Raw genomic sequence first — 14,766 nt, 5'->3', positions numbered from 1 at the left:
CCTCTGGAAAATGGGATCCAAATATTCCCAAGAGCCAGGAAAGAATGGAAAAATCCGATTAAATCCTCGAAATTCCATCAATTTATTGTTTATAAAAATGTGAAATTGTTGGAAAAGAAATTCCTGGAAAAAAACTCCGATGGATATCCGGGATTTTTGCAGGAATTTTTGGGAAATCCCAGTTTTTTCTCAGCTCTGTGATCCCGGATTTTGGGTGGAAATGGAAGGATTTGAAGGGAAAATCCTGGAGCTTCCCGGGGTTTGGGAATGGCCACATTTGGGTGGAAGATTCCCAAGAAATTCAGGATTGAGCTCGGGATGAATTCAGCCTCTGGGAATTCCAGGAATTCCAAGCCCTGGGGGTGTTTGGGAGCAGAATCCCGGGATTTGGTGGATTTGGGGAATTCTGGGTTGGATTTTTACAGGAATTTTCCAGGAGATTTCCTGAATGGGATCAAGGGTGAGGTGGGAAGAGCTCCTGGAATTCCAAGAAAAGCTGGGAATGAGCTGGAGGGGGAGGGGATCCCAAATCCAGGGATGGGAGAACCCCAAATCCAGGGATATTGGGAATTTAGGATGGGAACAGGACACACTGCAGGGATCCCAAAGAAATCCATGGATGAGAACCCCAAATCCAGGGATCCCAAATCCCAAATGGCATCTGGACCCTCCGGTGAGCCCGTCGAGCTCCGGCCAATCCCAACTTTCCCCCCGGAATTCCCCACTCCCGCTTTTCCTGGGATCAATCCCCATTCCCCCTTTTCCAGGGGGGAAAGCAGCGGGAATTCCAGCAGGAAGTGCCAACTCTTTAATGAACATTCCCGAACCTCCGGAACCCCGGGATCCGCCCTCCTCTCCCGGAATTCCATCCGGACATTTCTCAAATCCGCCCCCTCCCGGAGTTTTTTCCAGCTGGAAATCCCACCAAAAGTAAAATCCCAGGAATTCCGCTTTTCCTTCCCCCACCCCCACCCCCCCAACACAGCATTCCAGGAATTCCATAAAAAAAACAACCAACCAAAAAAAAAAAACAAAAACCCAAACAAAAAAAAAAAACCAAAAAAAAAAATTGGGAAAAACGGAGGCAGAGCCAAAGTTCTGGATTGAATTCCAGTCCCAAATTCCGGGAATTCCGACGGGAGCCGTGTCCTGCTCCTCCCGAGCTTCTGGTGGAATTTTGGCCTTTCCCAGGCTGGAACTCCGAGGGTGGATCCGGGACTTTCCGGGAAAAGGAAGGAACCTTCCCAGAGTCAGAGCCAGGAATTGGGTTTGGGAATCTCCAGGAAAAATCCCAGCGGAATTCCCGGAGGGAGAAGGGGTGGGATTCCCACGGGAAGGGGCACCCCGTGGAAAAGCAGCTCGAATTTTGGGATCATCTCATCCTTGGCCGAGGTTTTCCAGGAATGTCGAGGCTCCGGCTGTGCTTCCGCTGGGAATGGGCTCCGCATTCCCGGAATTCCAACCAGGACTCTTCCAGCACCCCGGCTCCTCCCGAATTCCAGCCGGGATTCCCCAATTCCAGCCGGGATTCCCCAATTCCAGCCCAGCTCCTCCCGAATTCCCGCTGGGATTTCCCCAATTCCTGCCGGGATTCTCACGGATCCCGAGCCGCTCCGGTTCTCTCCCCTGGGAATTCCCAGGGAAAAATGGGGATTTAAGGATCCACAGGGTGGGGGGGAAAAAAAAAAATCCCTAGATCCAGCCCCCCCAGAAAATCCCGGGATGCAAATTCCCAGGGATGGGCTCCAGCCATGATGGGAGCCCGGGAAGGGGTTGGGAATTCTCTGGGAAAACGGGAAAGGCCTCGCAAGTCATGGTTGGGTTGGGAAAATCCAAAGGATTCCTGGGAATTTCTCCAGGGGGAAGTGAAGGGAAAAAAAAATCCTGGAATTTTGCAGGGAGGGGATGTGGGGAATCTCAGGGAAAAAAGGGTTTTTGGGAACGGAGGAGATCCCGAAAAAGTGGAGTTTTGGGGGGAAAAAATTTAAAAAAGTTATCCTGGAATTCCACAAGGAGCAGATCCAAGGAATCCCAGGAAAAAGGGAAGTTTGAGAAGGGAATAAATCCCAGGAAGTGGATTTTTGGGAATTAAGAATTCTGCGATAACAGAAGGTCAGATCCAAGTGATCCCAGGAAAAGTGGATTTTTGGGAACGAGCTCTCCTGGGGAGATCTCAGGAGCAAATCCCAGGAATCGCAGGGAAAAAGGGGAATTTGGGGAATGGGGAGCAGCACCCAGGAATCCCAGGAAAAACGGGAATTCCGGCACTGAGGGCCCCTAAGGATGAACAAATCCGCCCTCTCCATAAAAATCCCATAAATACAAACCAGAAAGCGGCAAGGAGGCAAATCCCAAATAAATAGGGCGGATCCCGGGAATTCCCAGAGGGGGGGGGAGGCGCAAAAAAGCGGGAAGAGCCTTGGGAATTCCCGGATTCCCGGGATTTTAAGTGTCCTCGGTCATGTCCTGGCTGCCGGTCCGGGCGATTTTCCGCGGCGGGGCCGAGTTCTCCCCCTCCAGCTCCCCCTGCTCCTGCTCCCGCTTCTTGGCCGCATTCTGCAATTCCAGGGAATCCCAGGGAGTTCGGGAGGCTCGGGGGGTTTGGGGGGATTTCGGGGGGATTTTGGGGGATTTCAGGGGGATTTGGGGGGATTTCCATGAATTTCAGGGGGAATTCTGAGGGATTTCAGGTGGATTCCAGGGAATTCCAGGGGCAATTCCACAGGCAGACTCCCAGCACGGATATCCCATTAATTCCCTTTCCCAACATTCCCACACCCCGTAATTCCCAATCCCAACATTCCCGAATTCCCAACCCCAGCCTCCCCTGATCCTGATTTGCCCTCGTTTCCAGGGCCCGAGCCACCCCAGGGATTTCCCGCCTGGAACAGCTCCTGGCACCAACCAAACCCAAATTCCTGGGAAAATCCACCCCAAAATCCCAGGAAAATCCACCCCTAATTCCCGGGAAAAGCGGGAATTTCACCTTTTTGTCCCACTGCTGGTGGAGGTAGCGCAGAAGGATGTTCGTCTTCTCTGTCACGATTACTGGGAAAAATTCCAGGGAAAAACAGGGAAAAAATTCCAAGTTTTAGGAGGATTCCAGTGGTTGAGGAGGGTGGAAAAACTGGGAATTGTCGGGGGAAGTTGGGGATAAAGAGGCAGAAAAATGGGAATAAAGAAAGGGGAAAGTGGGAATAAATAGAGAGAAAATTGGGAATAAATAGAGAGAAGCCTGGGACTAAAAAGAGGGAAAATTTGGAATAAAAAAGTGGGAAATTTGGGATAAATAAGGGGAAACTGGGAATAAAGAAAGGGGAAAATGAAAATTACTAAAAGAAAAACTGGGAATTACTAAGGGGAAAACTGGGAATTACTAAAGGGGGTAAGTGGGAATTAAAAGGGGGAAAACTGGGAATTTAAACAGGGAATCCTGGGAATAAAGGGAGGGAAGCTGGGGTCCCGGGCTCTCGGATCCAGAGGGGATTTTCCCGGGAATACTCACTCTGCTCCGAGGGGAATTCTCTGGTGGGCAGGTACACCGAGGGCCGGCGGTTCTGCAACGCAACGGGACAGGGCCTCAGGCTGGGAATGCTGGGAATGCCGGGAATATTGGGATTTGGGAACACCAGGGTTCAGGAACACTGGGATGGGGAATGCCAGGATCCAGGAATTCCAGGATTTGGGAATGCAAAGATTCAGGAATTCCAGGATTTGGGAACATCAGGGATTTGGGAATGCCAGGATGGGGAATGCCAGGATTTGGGACTACTGGGATTCAGGAATTCTGGGATTTGGGAATATCGGGATTTGGGAATGCCACAATTTGGGAACTGCAGGACTGGGGAACTCTGGAATTAGGGAATTCCAGGACTGGGGAATTCCGGGTTTCGGAAATGCCAGAATCTGTGAATACTGGGACTAGAAACCCCATGAGTTTGAAATTCAGGGACTGGGGGACTCCGGGATTTGGAATTCCATAATTTAGGTACTCCGGGATTGGGAATTCCGGGATTGGCCCCGGAGCACTCACGGAAGCCTTGCAGACGGAATCCGCATGGAACCTGCTGAAGTTGCTCTTGTTGTACACCGGGAGCCCCTTCAAGAAATCTGCCTGGAGAGGCACAGTTCCCAAAATTTTCCCAAAATCCCTCAGGAGCGCCAGCACCCCCCAGGGAATGAGGGGAATTCCCGGGAATTGGGCAGCTCCAAACTTCCCATTCCCACAGAAAACTCCCGGGGTGATCCCGAGGCTGTCACCCCTAAACCCCCACACAAAACAAATGGTTCAGCCCCATTTTAGGGTGTCCCCCATAACCCCCCTCCACAAAACAAGTGGTTCAGCCCAAATGTAGGGTGTCCTCTCACCTTAGGGTACCCCCACACAAAACAAATGGCTCAGTCCCATTTTAGGGTGCCCTCCACCCACACTGGGGTGCTCCAAGCCCACCCCAAATCCCCAAACCCCCCTGGGGCTCCCCAAATCCGGCTCTGGGGCTCTCGCACACCCCCAAACCCCTCACCCCTCTCAGCCCCCCAAACCCTCACACCCCCAAACGCCTCACACGCCTCAGACCCCCAAACCCCTCAGACCCCCAAACCCCTCAGACCCCCCAGGCCCCAGGCGGCCTCGGCGCGGCCGCGGCGGTACCGGGAGGGCGGCGGGGCGGGCGCGGGGCCGCCATGGCGGCGGGGCCCTCACGTACCATCTTCTCCGCCGCCAGCCGGGAGCGGCCGCCCCGCCCCGCCCACCGCCATGCCCGCCCGCTTCGCTCTCACCGATTGGTCCGTGCCGCGCAACCCTGCGCTGCTATTGGGAGCGCCGCCTGTCAATCATCAACAGGAAGCTCGGGTTGGGGCGGGAAGTGCCCGCGCGGAAGGACCCGGATGGAGCGCGGCGCGGCGCACGCTGGGAATTGTAGTTTGGGCGGCGAGTCCTCTCATTAATTAATTAACGACAGCTCATTAAGCGGCGCGCGCAGGGAGAAGGAGAATTCCTTCCCTTTATCCCATCCCAGAGGTGATGCTGGAATCAGGAGCCCAGAGGATGTGGCAGAGTGAAGTAAACCTGAATTCCATCTCTAATTTCGCAGCTCCCACCCTTCCCAAATATCGGCACCAGATTCCCACTCCTCATGAAATTCCCCACCCTGATTAAATCCACCACCCTAATTAACGCAAGAAGTTCCAGGCGACACGCTGAGATTTCAACCCGCTCCGCATCCCCACGGTTTATAAACCAACAAAACGTAAAAACTTGGAATAAACACGCCAGGATAATTGAACAACTGTCTCAGAGGGACGCAGATGACACTGAGAGCAGGGCTGGGCTCCCCCTGCAGGGCCCGGCGGGACCATCCCGAATTCCTGGAGGATTCCCGGAGGAGAATTCCCGGCGCTGCCTCAGTGGCTCAGGGATTTCCTCCCCTTCAGCATCCGCCGCAGGATCACGGCGATCCCGCCCGCAGTTCTGATCCGTTTGATCCAGCCGTGAGTCTTCTTTCTCTTCCAGTTGTTGGGCTGGTACTCGTTCCCCCGGGATTTCCCCCGGCTTTGTTGGAAACCCCATGGCAGCACCGGGAGGCGGCGGAGAACGGCGGCGCTGGAGCTCCCGGTAAGCGGCTCCAGAGCGTTCGGCAGCGGCGGGAAGGGAAAACCACGCAGCAGGGAGAAGCTTGGGGGGAATGAAAGCAGAACAAGGTGTAAGGAGAAGGAATAAAGGATTAATTTGGAATTTTAAGGTCGGGATTTCCCCTCCCGGTACCTGCGGCTCACCGGGCGCAGCGCCGCCATGTTGTCCCGTTCACCAACAACGCCGCTTCCCATTGGCTCCGTCCTCCCAACCAATCACAGCTGGCGCTGCGCCGCAAGGGCTGGCGGGGGGTGTAGTTCCCCGGAGAGTTGCCATGGCAACGGCGCCATTGTGGCCTTGTCGCCTCGGGGCATGTCGCGACAGGCGACAAAGCCACTCCCAGGACCTGAAAGGGGCTCCAGGAGAGCTGCAGAGGGACTGGGGTCAAGGCATGGAGGGACAGGACACAGGGAATGGATTTGGGATGGGAAAAGGGAGAGCTGGGTGGGATTTTGGGATTTTGGGAAGGGATTCCTGCCTGGGATGCAATTCCCAGAGCAGCTCTGGCTGCTCCATCCTTGGAATGTCCAAGGAAAGGCTGGAGCAGTCTGGAAAGGTGGCAGGACCAAGATGGAACCGGATGGGATTTCAGGTCCTTCCAACCCAGCGAATTCCAGGATTTTCCTTTTCGGGATCAGTCCCAGCCCCATCCCAAGAGCAGCAGCAGGTCCTGGATTTTTCCCTTCTGGTTTTTGTGTCCCAGCAGGAATGACGGGATGTGGCTTAACCCTTCCCAACCCCAAAATCTGGGGAATAAAAACCCCAAAATTCAGCCCTGGTTTGGTGTTTGGCCTCCTGGCACTGCCACGGGTGTGACAGGTTGGTGACACTGCCACCCTCGTGGCACTGCCCCTAGCACTGCCACGCTCGTGCCCTTTGCCACCCCACAAGCACCGCAGTGTCACCATCCCGTCCCAAAGGCCACCTCTGTCCCCTCCTGTCCCTGTCCCTTTCCCTTACCCCTGTCCCCATCCCTGTCCCCATCCCTGTTCCCACTGGCTCTCAGTGGCCCCCGCCCGTGTCCATCAGCCCCTGTCCCCGTCCCTGTCCCATCCCTGTCCCCGTTCCTGTCCCCATCCCTGTCCCCTCCTGTCCCCATCCCCGTCCCCTCCTGTCCCCGCCTGTCCCCCCGTGCCTCAGTTTCCCCGCCCGTGTCCATCACCGCGGTCCCGCCCCTCAGGAGGGCTTTGCCTTTTCCATGGCGACCGCTCCAAGGACGAGCCCCGAGCGCCCCCGGAGCGGCCCCGGCCGCCGCTGCGGGGCATTTCTGGGATTTTTGGGAATTTTCCGGGGGGGCTGAAGGAGTTCCATCCCCCCATCCCCCCCTTCCCCCCCAAAAAAACCCCAAAAAAACGCCTGGAAAAAAAACCCGGGATTTGAACCGCCCTGCTCGCACCGCCCCAGCATCGCCTCTCCACCGGGAATTCTGCGCTATTCCAGCCTTCCCACCGAGAATTCTGCGCTATTCCAGCCTTCCCACCGGGAATTCTGCGCTATTCCAGTGTTTTTTCCTCGGCCGTCAATGAGGTGAGCGGCGCTTTCCCCTCTGCGGTGCTGCGGGAATGTCCTGACGCCAAAGGTGCTGCTGCGGGAGGCGATGCCCCAAAAATGCGGGAATTCTTCCCATCGGGAGGAGAAACAAATCTGGGATGCGACGGGGGTTGGGGTGCTTTGGGGCAGAGAGGAGCGGGAGCCGGGAAAAACCCGGATTTCTGCAGGTGCGGGGAGGGGAAAAGGGGGAAATATCCTGGAAACACAACTTGGGGAAAAGCTCATTTATTTCCTTCCCTTCCTTCCCTTCCTTCCTTTTCCTTCCTCTTCCTTTTTTCCTTCCTTTTCCTTCCCTCATGATGCAACGGTGGGGAAGGATTGCTGGGGGAGGTGGGAGCCGCTGGAATTTCCGCTGGAATTTTGGGAAAACCTGCCCGTGGTGGGGGAGAGGCTGGGCTGCTTCCAGTGCCTGATCCTAGACCTGCTCCCAGACCCCGATCCCAGACCCCACTCCCAGACCCTGATTCCAAACCCCTATTCCAAACCCCAATTCCAAACCCCGATCCCAAACCCAGGTCCAAGTCCCCAGTGCCATTCCCGTGTCCCCTGTGCCACCCCGCTGGCAGGATCCCAGCACACGATCCCGCTGGCAGATCCCGGATCACAGCAGGATCCCTCAGCCAGATCCCGCCATTTCCGCCTTGTTGCCATTCCCAGCCTTACACAACAGTCACCACATTCCCAAAATCCAGAATTTCCAAATTCTCGAATTCCTGAATTCCCGAATTCTCAAATTCCCAGATTCCCGGATTCTTGGATTCCCAGATTCCCAGGTTCCTGAAATCCCAGATTCCCGAATCCTGGATTCCCAGATTCCCAAATTGTCAGATTCCCAGATTCTCAAATCCTGGATTTCCAGATTCATGGATTCCCAGATTCCCAGGTTCCTGAAATCCCAGATTCCCAAATCCTGGATTCCCAGATTCCCGAATTCCTGGAATCCCAGATTCCCAAATCCTGGATTCCCAGATTCCCAAATTCCCGGATTCCCAGATTCCCAGGTTCCTGAAATCCCAGATTCCCAAATTGCCAGATTCACAGATTCCATAAATCCTGAATTCCCAAATTCCCGGATTCCCAGATTCTCGGATTCCCGAATCCCGGTATCCCTTGGGCAGGGAAGGAGCTGGGCTGAGGCTGGAGGGGGGGTTGGGATAATCCCATTTCCATGGCAACCAGCGCCATTCCCACCTTCCCGCATCCACCGGGATCCTTCTCCTGCCTTTCCCCCCTGGCTGCTCCCGGTCACGGAGCGCGGGGGAGGTGGGAGATCTGGGATCCAGGGACCCAGGAATCCGGGGATCCAGGGATCCGGGGATCCAGGGATCCAGGAATCCAGGGATCCGGGGATCTGGGGATATGGAGATCTGGGAACCCAGGGATCCGGGGATCTGGGAATGGGATCCTGCAGGAATGGAAATGGGATTGTGCAGGAATGTGAACTGGGATCAGGATCCCGCAGGAATGGGATCCCGTGGGATCAGCACTCAGATCCCGCTCTCTTTTCCCGCTGCCATCAATAATTCACCGTGTTCCTTTTCCCTCAGCCATAATTAACCCGTTCCCGACCTCCATGCCCCCATTCCCACCAGCTTTTTCCCTGAATATTCCCAGAATCCAAATATCTAAATTCCAGGAGCGAGCTTTGGGAACAGCTGGGATAATCCCACCTCCAGGATGGGATTATCATTCTTTAGTTTATTTTGAGGGATTTTAATTAAATTTTAATTCCCACTTTGGATGCTGCTTCCAACCGCAGCCTTATTCATATTTAATGAGATAAATATTTCAATTTTGTGGGATAAATATTTCTATTTAATGGGATAAATATTTATCTTTCATGGGATAAATAATGAATTCCCGTGGCTGGAGCATCCCTATGCTCCACATTTCTTGGGAAAATGGGAATTTTCTGTACCAAACAGGCTTTTTTTTCTGGGTTTTTTCCTTCAGCCGGAACAAATCCCTTTTCCAAAGGCTGTGATGGGAACTTGAGGGGACAGGGATGTGACCCAGAAAAGAGCAGGGAATTTTCCATGTTTCCATGTTTTTCCATATTTTCCCACATTTCCCCCATTTTTCCAGGGATCACCATGCTGACCAACATCACTGACAGGTTCCCATTGCCAAAACCCACTGCTGGAATTGGGGCTGAATCCCATTTCCCCCTATTTCCCCCCCATTTTTTCCCATTTTCCCCCATTGTCCCATGTTTTTCCCTCCTATGTTCCCCATTTTCCCCCATTTTCCCCATTTCCTCCCATTTTACCCATTTTCCCCCATTGTCCCACATTTCCCCCATTTTCCCTCCACTCCCCCCCAATTTCACCCATTTCACCCATTTTCCTCTCATTTTTCCTCATTTCCCCCACTTTTCCCTATTTTCCCCCATTGTCTGACATTTCCCCTCCAATGTTCCCCATTTTTATCCATTTCCCCAATTTTCCTCCCCATTTCCCCCCATTTTCCTCCCCATTTTCCTCCCCATTTTTCCCTATTTCCCTCAATTTTCCCCCCATTTCCCCCATTTTCCCCGATTTCCCCCATTTTCACCCTTTTCCCATTCCCCAGGCGTCACCATGCTGACCAGCCTGACCGACGGCTTCCTCTGCTGCCTGCTGGGCAAGACGCCCAACGCCGTGGGGCCGCTGGACAGCGTTGAGTCCTGCGACGGCTTCACCTTCCTGGAGGTGAAACCCGGCCGCGTGCTGCGCATCCGCCACGGCGTTCCCGAGCGCCGCGACCCGCCGGCATCCCCGGGGCCCGCCGGATCGCCGGAGCGGCCGGCGCTGCGCTGCCAGCGCCGCATCACGCTCTACCGCAACGGGCAGCTGCTGATCGAGAACCTGCCCGAGGCCACCGGCCCCGGGAGCCCGCGGCGACCGCGGCCCGAGCCCGACGGCGAGCCGGGAGCGCCGGAGGCCACCAAGGATGGCACGGCCACCAAGGATGGCACAACCACCAAGGATGGCACAGCCACCAAGGACGGCATGGCCACCACGGCCACCGCGGCCAAGCGCCGCAAGCGCAAGCCCAAGAGGGTGGTGACGGTGGACTGCAAGAAGCGCATCACCAGCTGCAAGGGCACGCACAGCGACGTGGTGCTCTTCTTCATCCATGGCGTCGGCGGCTCCTTGGACATCTGGAAGGAGCAGCTGGAATTCTTCTCCAAGCTGGGCTACGAGGTGGTGGCGCCGGATTTGGCGGGGCACGGCGGCAGCTCGGCGCCGCCCGTGGCCGCCGCTTACACCTTCTACGCGCTGGCCGAGGACATGAGGGTCGTGTTCAAGCGCTACGCCAAGAAAAGGAACATCCTCATCGGGCACTCCTACGGGTGAGGGGCTGGGGTCACCCTGGAAACCGGGAATGGACGCAAATCCCATGGCTTAGGCGCGTGGGGTTCCTGCTTTGGGGAATTTTTCTCATTTATCCCGGGATTTGGAGCTCCAGAATCCTTGGGTTCTGTTCAAGTGTTTCCCAAGGAAAGGAACATCCTCATTGGGCACTCCTACGGGTGAGGGGCTGGGAATAGGGTGGGATCATCCCGTAAAGTGGGAATGGCCATAAATCCTGCATGTTAGGAGTTTGGGGTTCCCATTCTTTTTATCCCATTTTTGTCCTGTTTTTATCCCATTTATCCCATTTTTATCCCATTTATCCCCTCTTTGTCCCATTTATCCCATTTCAATCCCATTTTTATCCCATTTCTATCTCATTTTTGCCCTGTTTATCTTGTTTCTTTCCTGTTTTTGCCCCGTTTATTCCGTTCCCAGCCCATTTTTGCCCCGTTTATCCCGTTCCCAGCCCGTTCCCACCCCGTGCTCCCTTGGGCTGCCCCAGCTCTGTCCCGCTAATCCCAGGGAAGGGAAGGAGAAGGGCAGGACTATAAATGGGACAAGCCGGGATTAGGGATCCGCCTCAGGCGAGGACGGAAACGGGGAAGGAGCCGGAGCCAGCGGGGCCAGCCTGGGACAAGGCTGGAGGGCACCAGGTAGGGCTACATAATCAACATAATTAGCATAATTAGTATAATTAACATAATTAATATAATCTATATAATCTAATAATTGATATAATTATATAATTAATATAATTAATATAACCAATATAACCAATATAACCAATAAACCAATATAATCAATACAATAAATATAATTACATAATGAATATAATAAATATAACCTATATAATCAATATAACCAGTATAATCAATATAATCAATATAATCAATATAACTAATATAATCTAGATAATTCATGTAAATATATAATTAATATAATAAGTATAATAAATGTAATAAATGTAATAAATATAATAAATATAATAAATATAATAAATATAATAAATATAATAAATATAATCTGTGGAGTTGTGGCAATAATCAGTGTAATCAATATAATTTATGTACTCAACATGATCAACAAAACCAATATAATTAATGATTATATAATTAAACTAGTGAAAGCCAAAAACCCCACTGTTATTTTTAACCCTTTCAGGGTGAGCTTCTGCACGAGTACCCAGAGCTGGTGCACAAGGTGATCATGATCAATATAATTAATATGACTAATATGGGTAATAATTATATAATTAAAATAACAAAAGCCAGCAAGCCCATGGTTATTTTTAACCCTTTCAGGGTGTCCTTCTGCACCTTCTGGGCGCACGAGTACCTGGAGCTGGTGCACAAAGTGATCACAATCAACTGGTATAATTAACATAATTAATATGGGTAATAATTATATAATTAAAATAACAACTTTATGGTTATTTTTAACCCTTTCAGGGTGTCCTTCTGCACCTTCCTGGCGCACGAGTACCCGGAGCTGGTGCACAAGGTGATCATGATCAACGGGGGCGGCCCCACGGCGCTGGAGCCCAGCCTGTGCTCCATCTTCAACCTGCCCCCGTGCGTGCTGCACTGCCTGTCCCCCTGCCTGGCCTGGAGCTTCCTCAAGTGAGTGACTGTGCCACCCACGGGTGTCCCCTGCCACCCAGAAGTGTCCCTGTGCCACCCAGGGGTGTCCTGTGCCACCCAGGGGTATCCCTGTGCCACCCAGGGGTATCCCTGTGCCACCCAGGGGTGTCCCTGTGCCACCCAGGAGTGTCCCTGTGCCACCCAGGGGTGTCCTCTGCCACCCAGGGGTGTTCCTGTGCCACCCAGGAGTGTCCCTGTGCCACCCAGGGGTGTCCTGTGCCACCCAGGAGTGTCCCTGTGCCACCCAGGGGTGTCCTGTGTCATCCAGGGGTGTCCCTGTGCCACCCAGGGGTGTTCCTGTGCCACCTACGGGTCACCCTGGCACTGCCACCCCGCGGGAGGTGACAAAGCGTGACCTCTGTGGGGCTCGCCCTCGCTGCCACCCCCCGAATTTGGGGCTGACCCCTGTCCCCCCGTGCCAGGGCCGGCTTTGCCCGGCAAGGTGCCAAGGAGAAGCAGCTGCTGAAGGAGGGCAACGCCTTCAACGTCTCGTCCTTCGTGCTGCGCGCCACCATGAGCGGCCAGTACTGGCCCGAGGGCGACGAGCTGTACCACGCCGAGCTGGCCGTGCCCGTGCTGCTGGTGCACGGCATGCACGACAAGTTCGTGCCCATCGAGGAGGACCAGAGGATGGCCGAGGTACGGGGGTGCCACCCAGGCCCGCCCTGGGAAGGGTTTGGGGGCTCTGCCCCCCGAAATTTGGGGTGGCTGTGGTTGGTTGGGGTGGTGGGAAATCCGCTGGTGGTCGGAGGGGCAGTGCCAGGGGTGGCACAGGGGTGGGGGCAGCTTGGCACGGGCAGGGACATGGGAATGGGACATGGGACATGGGCAGGGACACCTTGGCAGGGCAGGGACATGGGAATGGGACATGGGACACGGGCAGGGACACCTTGGCATGGGCAGGGATATGGGACATGGGACATGGGACATGGAACATGGGCAGGGACACCTTGGCATGGGCAGGGATGTGGGAAATGGGACACTTTGACATGGAAATGGGACAATTTCCACTGTGCCAGGGTGCTACAAGGGACAGTTCCAGTTCCAGGGATGGCACAGGGACATGGGCAGGGACACCTTGGCACGGGCAGGGACATGGGAATGGGACATGGGCAGGGACATGGGAATGGGACATGGGCAGGGACACCTTGGCAGGGCAGTGACACCTTGGGACAGGCAGGGACACCTTGGCAGGGCAGGGACAGCTCCCACTGTCCCTGGCGGGGCACAGAGTGCCTTTGGAGGGATGGGGCTCACCCCGGCGCTGCCGCTGGCCAGGAGGGGACAGCGTGGCTTTCGGGGGGGCTGATGCCATCTCGGGGGTGTCTCACCGTGTCGCTGGGCACCCGCAGATCCTGCTGATCGCCTTCCTGAAGGTGATCGACGAGGGCAGCCACATGGTGATGCTGGAGTGCCCGGACACGGTGAACACGCTGCTGCACGAGTTCGTGCTTTGGGAGCCCGACACGCCCGCGGCCCGCGGCGACACCAAATGAGGCCCGGCGACACCGGGACAGCGGCAGCTCCCGCGGGAGAGGCGGGCTCCGGTTCGCGTCCCGGGGCCGAGCGAGGAGGCTCCCCCCGGCTGGACGGCAGCGCCGGGACACGGAGCGCGGCGAGTCCCCAACCCCAGGGGGACAGCGGGGACACGGCACGGCCGGTCCCCAACCCCGGACATGCCACACTTGGTCCCTGGACATGTCACAGCCTGTCCCCAACCCACAGGGACAGCGGGGACACGGCAGGGCCGGTCCCCAACCCCGGACATGCCACACTTGGTCCCTGGACATGTCACAGCCTGTCCCCAACCCACAGGGACAGCGGGGACACGGCACGGCCGGTCCCCAGCCCCGGACACGGCACACCCGGACACGCCACCCCCGGTCCCCACCCCTGGCGCTGGAGCGGCTCCGTCCCGAATTTTTGTCGTTGTCGTTGTCACTCCCGCACGCGGCGACAGCCCCGGGGACACCGAGAGGAGGCGGCGACACCGGGAGGAGCCGACAGGTCCCCGCAGGGATTTTTGGGGCGCTTTTCGGGAGAATCCAGAGGCTCCTCCGCGCTGGGATTTGCCCGGATTTTGGGGGATCGTTGTGGGGATCGGCAGCTCCTGCTGGGATGCGGAGGAGGATGAGGAATATGAAGATTCCCGGGATGATGGCACGGCGCCATCCCGCGTGTCCCCGCTGCCACCATCGCTTTTAGGGTCGCCACCGTCGCTTTTAGGGTCGTCAGAGCCCCTTGGGGCCACCCCCGGACCTTTCCCGCGGCTCCCGGTGGTGATTCCCGGTAATTCCCGCCCGGATCCCGCCGATTCCCGGGAGCCGGGCACGACTGCAGGAGCCACCCGAGGATGTCTCCGGTGCCACCCGCGGTGCCAGGAGGTGCCCCCGTCACCCCCCCACCCCCTCCCCGCGCTTTGTCCCCGACTCCCCAAAATTCCCGACATTTAAACCAAAGAAGGCGGCGACCCCACGGACACCTCGCCCTGTCCCTTCTCCCCACCGTGTCCCCTCCCCACGCGGGGCTGGCACCGCCCCGGGTGGCACAGGGGCCCCCGCAATGTCCCCACTGATGTCCCCGGGCTGTCCCCTGTGTCTCACAA

At 55.7% G+C, this 14,766-nt stretch overlaps 3 protein-coding genes across 3 annotated transcripts; 1 reads left to right on the top strand and 2 right to left on the bottom strand.

Moving 5' to 3' along the window:
* Window positions 1-58: 58 nt before the first annotated feature.
* DDA1 (DET1 and DDB1 associated 1) lies at window positions 59-4,853 on the bottom strand. The gene is made up of 5 exons (XM_032743963.3): window positions 4,707-4,853; window positions 4,034-4,114; window positions 3,506-3,557; window positions 2,987-3,048; window positions 59-2,556 (listed from the first exon to the last, which is right to left on the bottom strand). Exons 1-5 carry the CDS (start codon window positions 4,707-4,709, stop codon window positions 2,446-2,448), a joined length of 309 nt encoding a protein of 102 aa, XP_032599854.1. The 5' UTR covers window positions 4,710-4,853; the 3' UTR covers window positions 59-2,445.
* A 352-nt stretch (window positions 4,854-5,205) lies between these two features.
* Window positions 5,206-5,925, bottom strand: MRPL34 (mitochondrial ribosomal protein L34). The gene is made up of 2 exons (XM_002189618.7): window positions 5,765-5,925; window positions 5,206-5,674 (listed from the first exon to the last, which is right to left on the bottom strand). Exons 1-2 carry the CDS (start codon window positions 5,824-5,826, stop codon window positions 5,404-5,406), a joined length of 333 nt encoding a protein of 110 aa, XP_002189654.4. The 5' UTR covers window positions 5,827-5,925; the 3' UTR covers window positions 5,206-5,403.
* An 834-nt stretch (window positions 5,926-6,759) lies between these two features.
* ABHD8 (abhydrolase domain containing 8) lies at window positions 6,760-13,792 on the top strand. Its single transcript, XM_032743954.3, has 5 exons — window positions 6,760-7,159; window positions 9,755-10,517; window positions 11,970-12,140; window positions 12,584-12,800; window positions 13,514-13,792. The coding sequence occupies exons 2-5, from the start codon at window positions 9,763-9,765 to the stop codon at window positions 13,655-13,657; spliced, it is 1,287 nt and encodes a 428-aa protein (XP_032599845.3). The 5' UTR covers window positions 6,760-7,159; window positions 9,755-9,762; the 3' UTR covers window positions 13,658-13,792.
* Window positions 13,793-14,766: the final 974 nt, after the last annotated feature.

This window comes from Taeniopygia guttata, chromosome 28, assembly GCF_048771995.1.
Source record: "Taeniopygia guttata chromosome 28, bTaeGut7.mat, whole genome shotgun sequence".
In the NCBI taxonomy this organism is placed as follows: Eukaryota; Metazoa; Chordata; class Aves; order Passeriformes; family Estrildidae; genus Taeniopygia; species Taeniopygia guttata.
The sequence above is the reverse complement of the archived record's forward strand: the minus strand, read 5'-3'. Positions and strand labels throughout refer to the sequence as shown.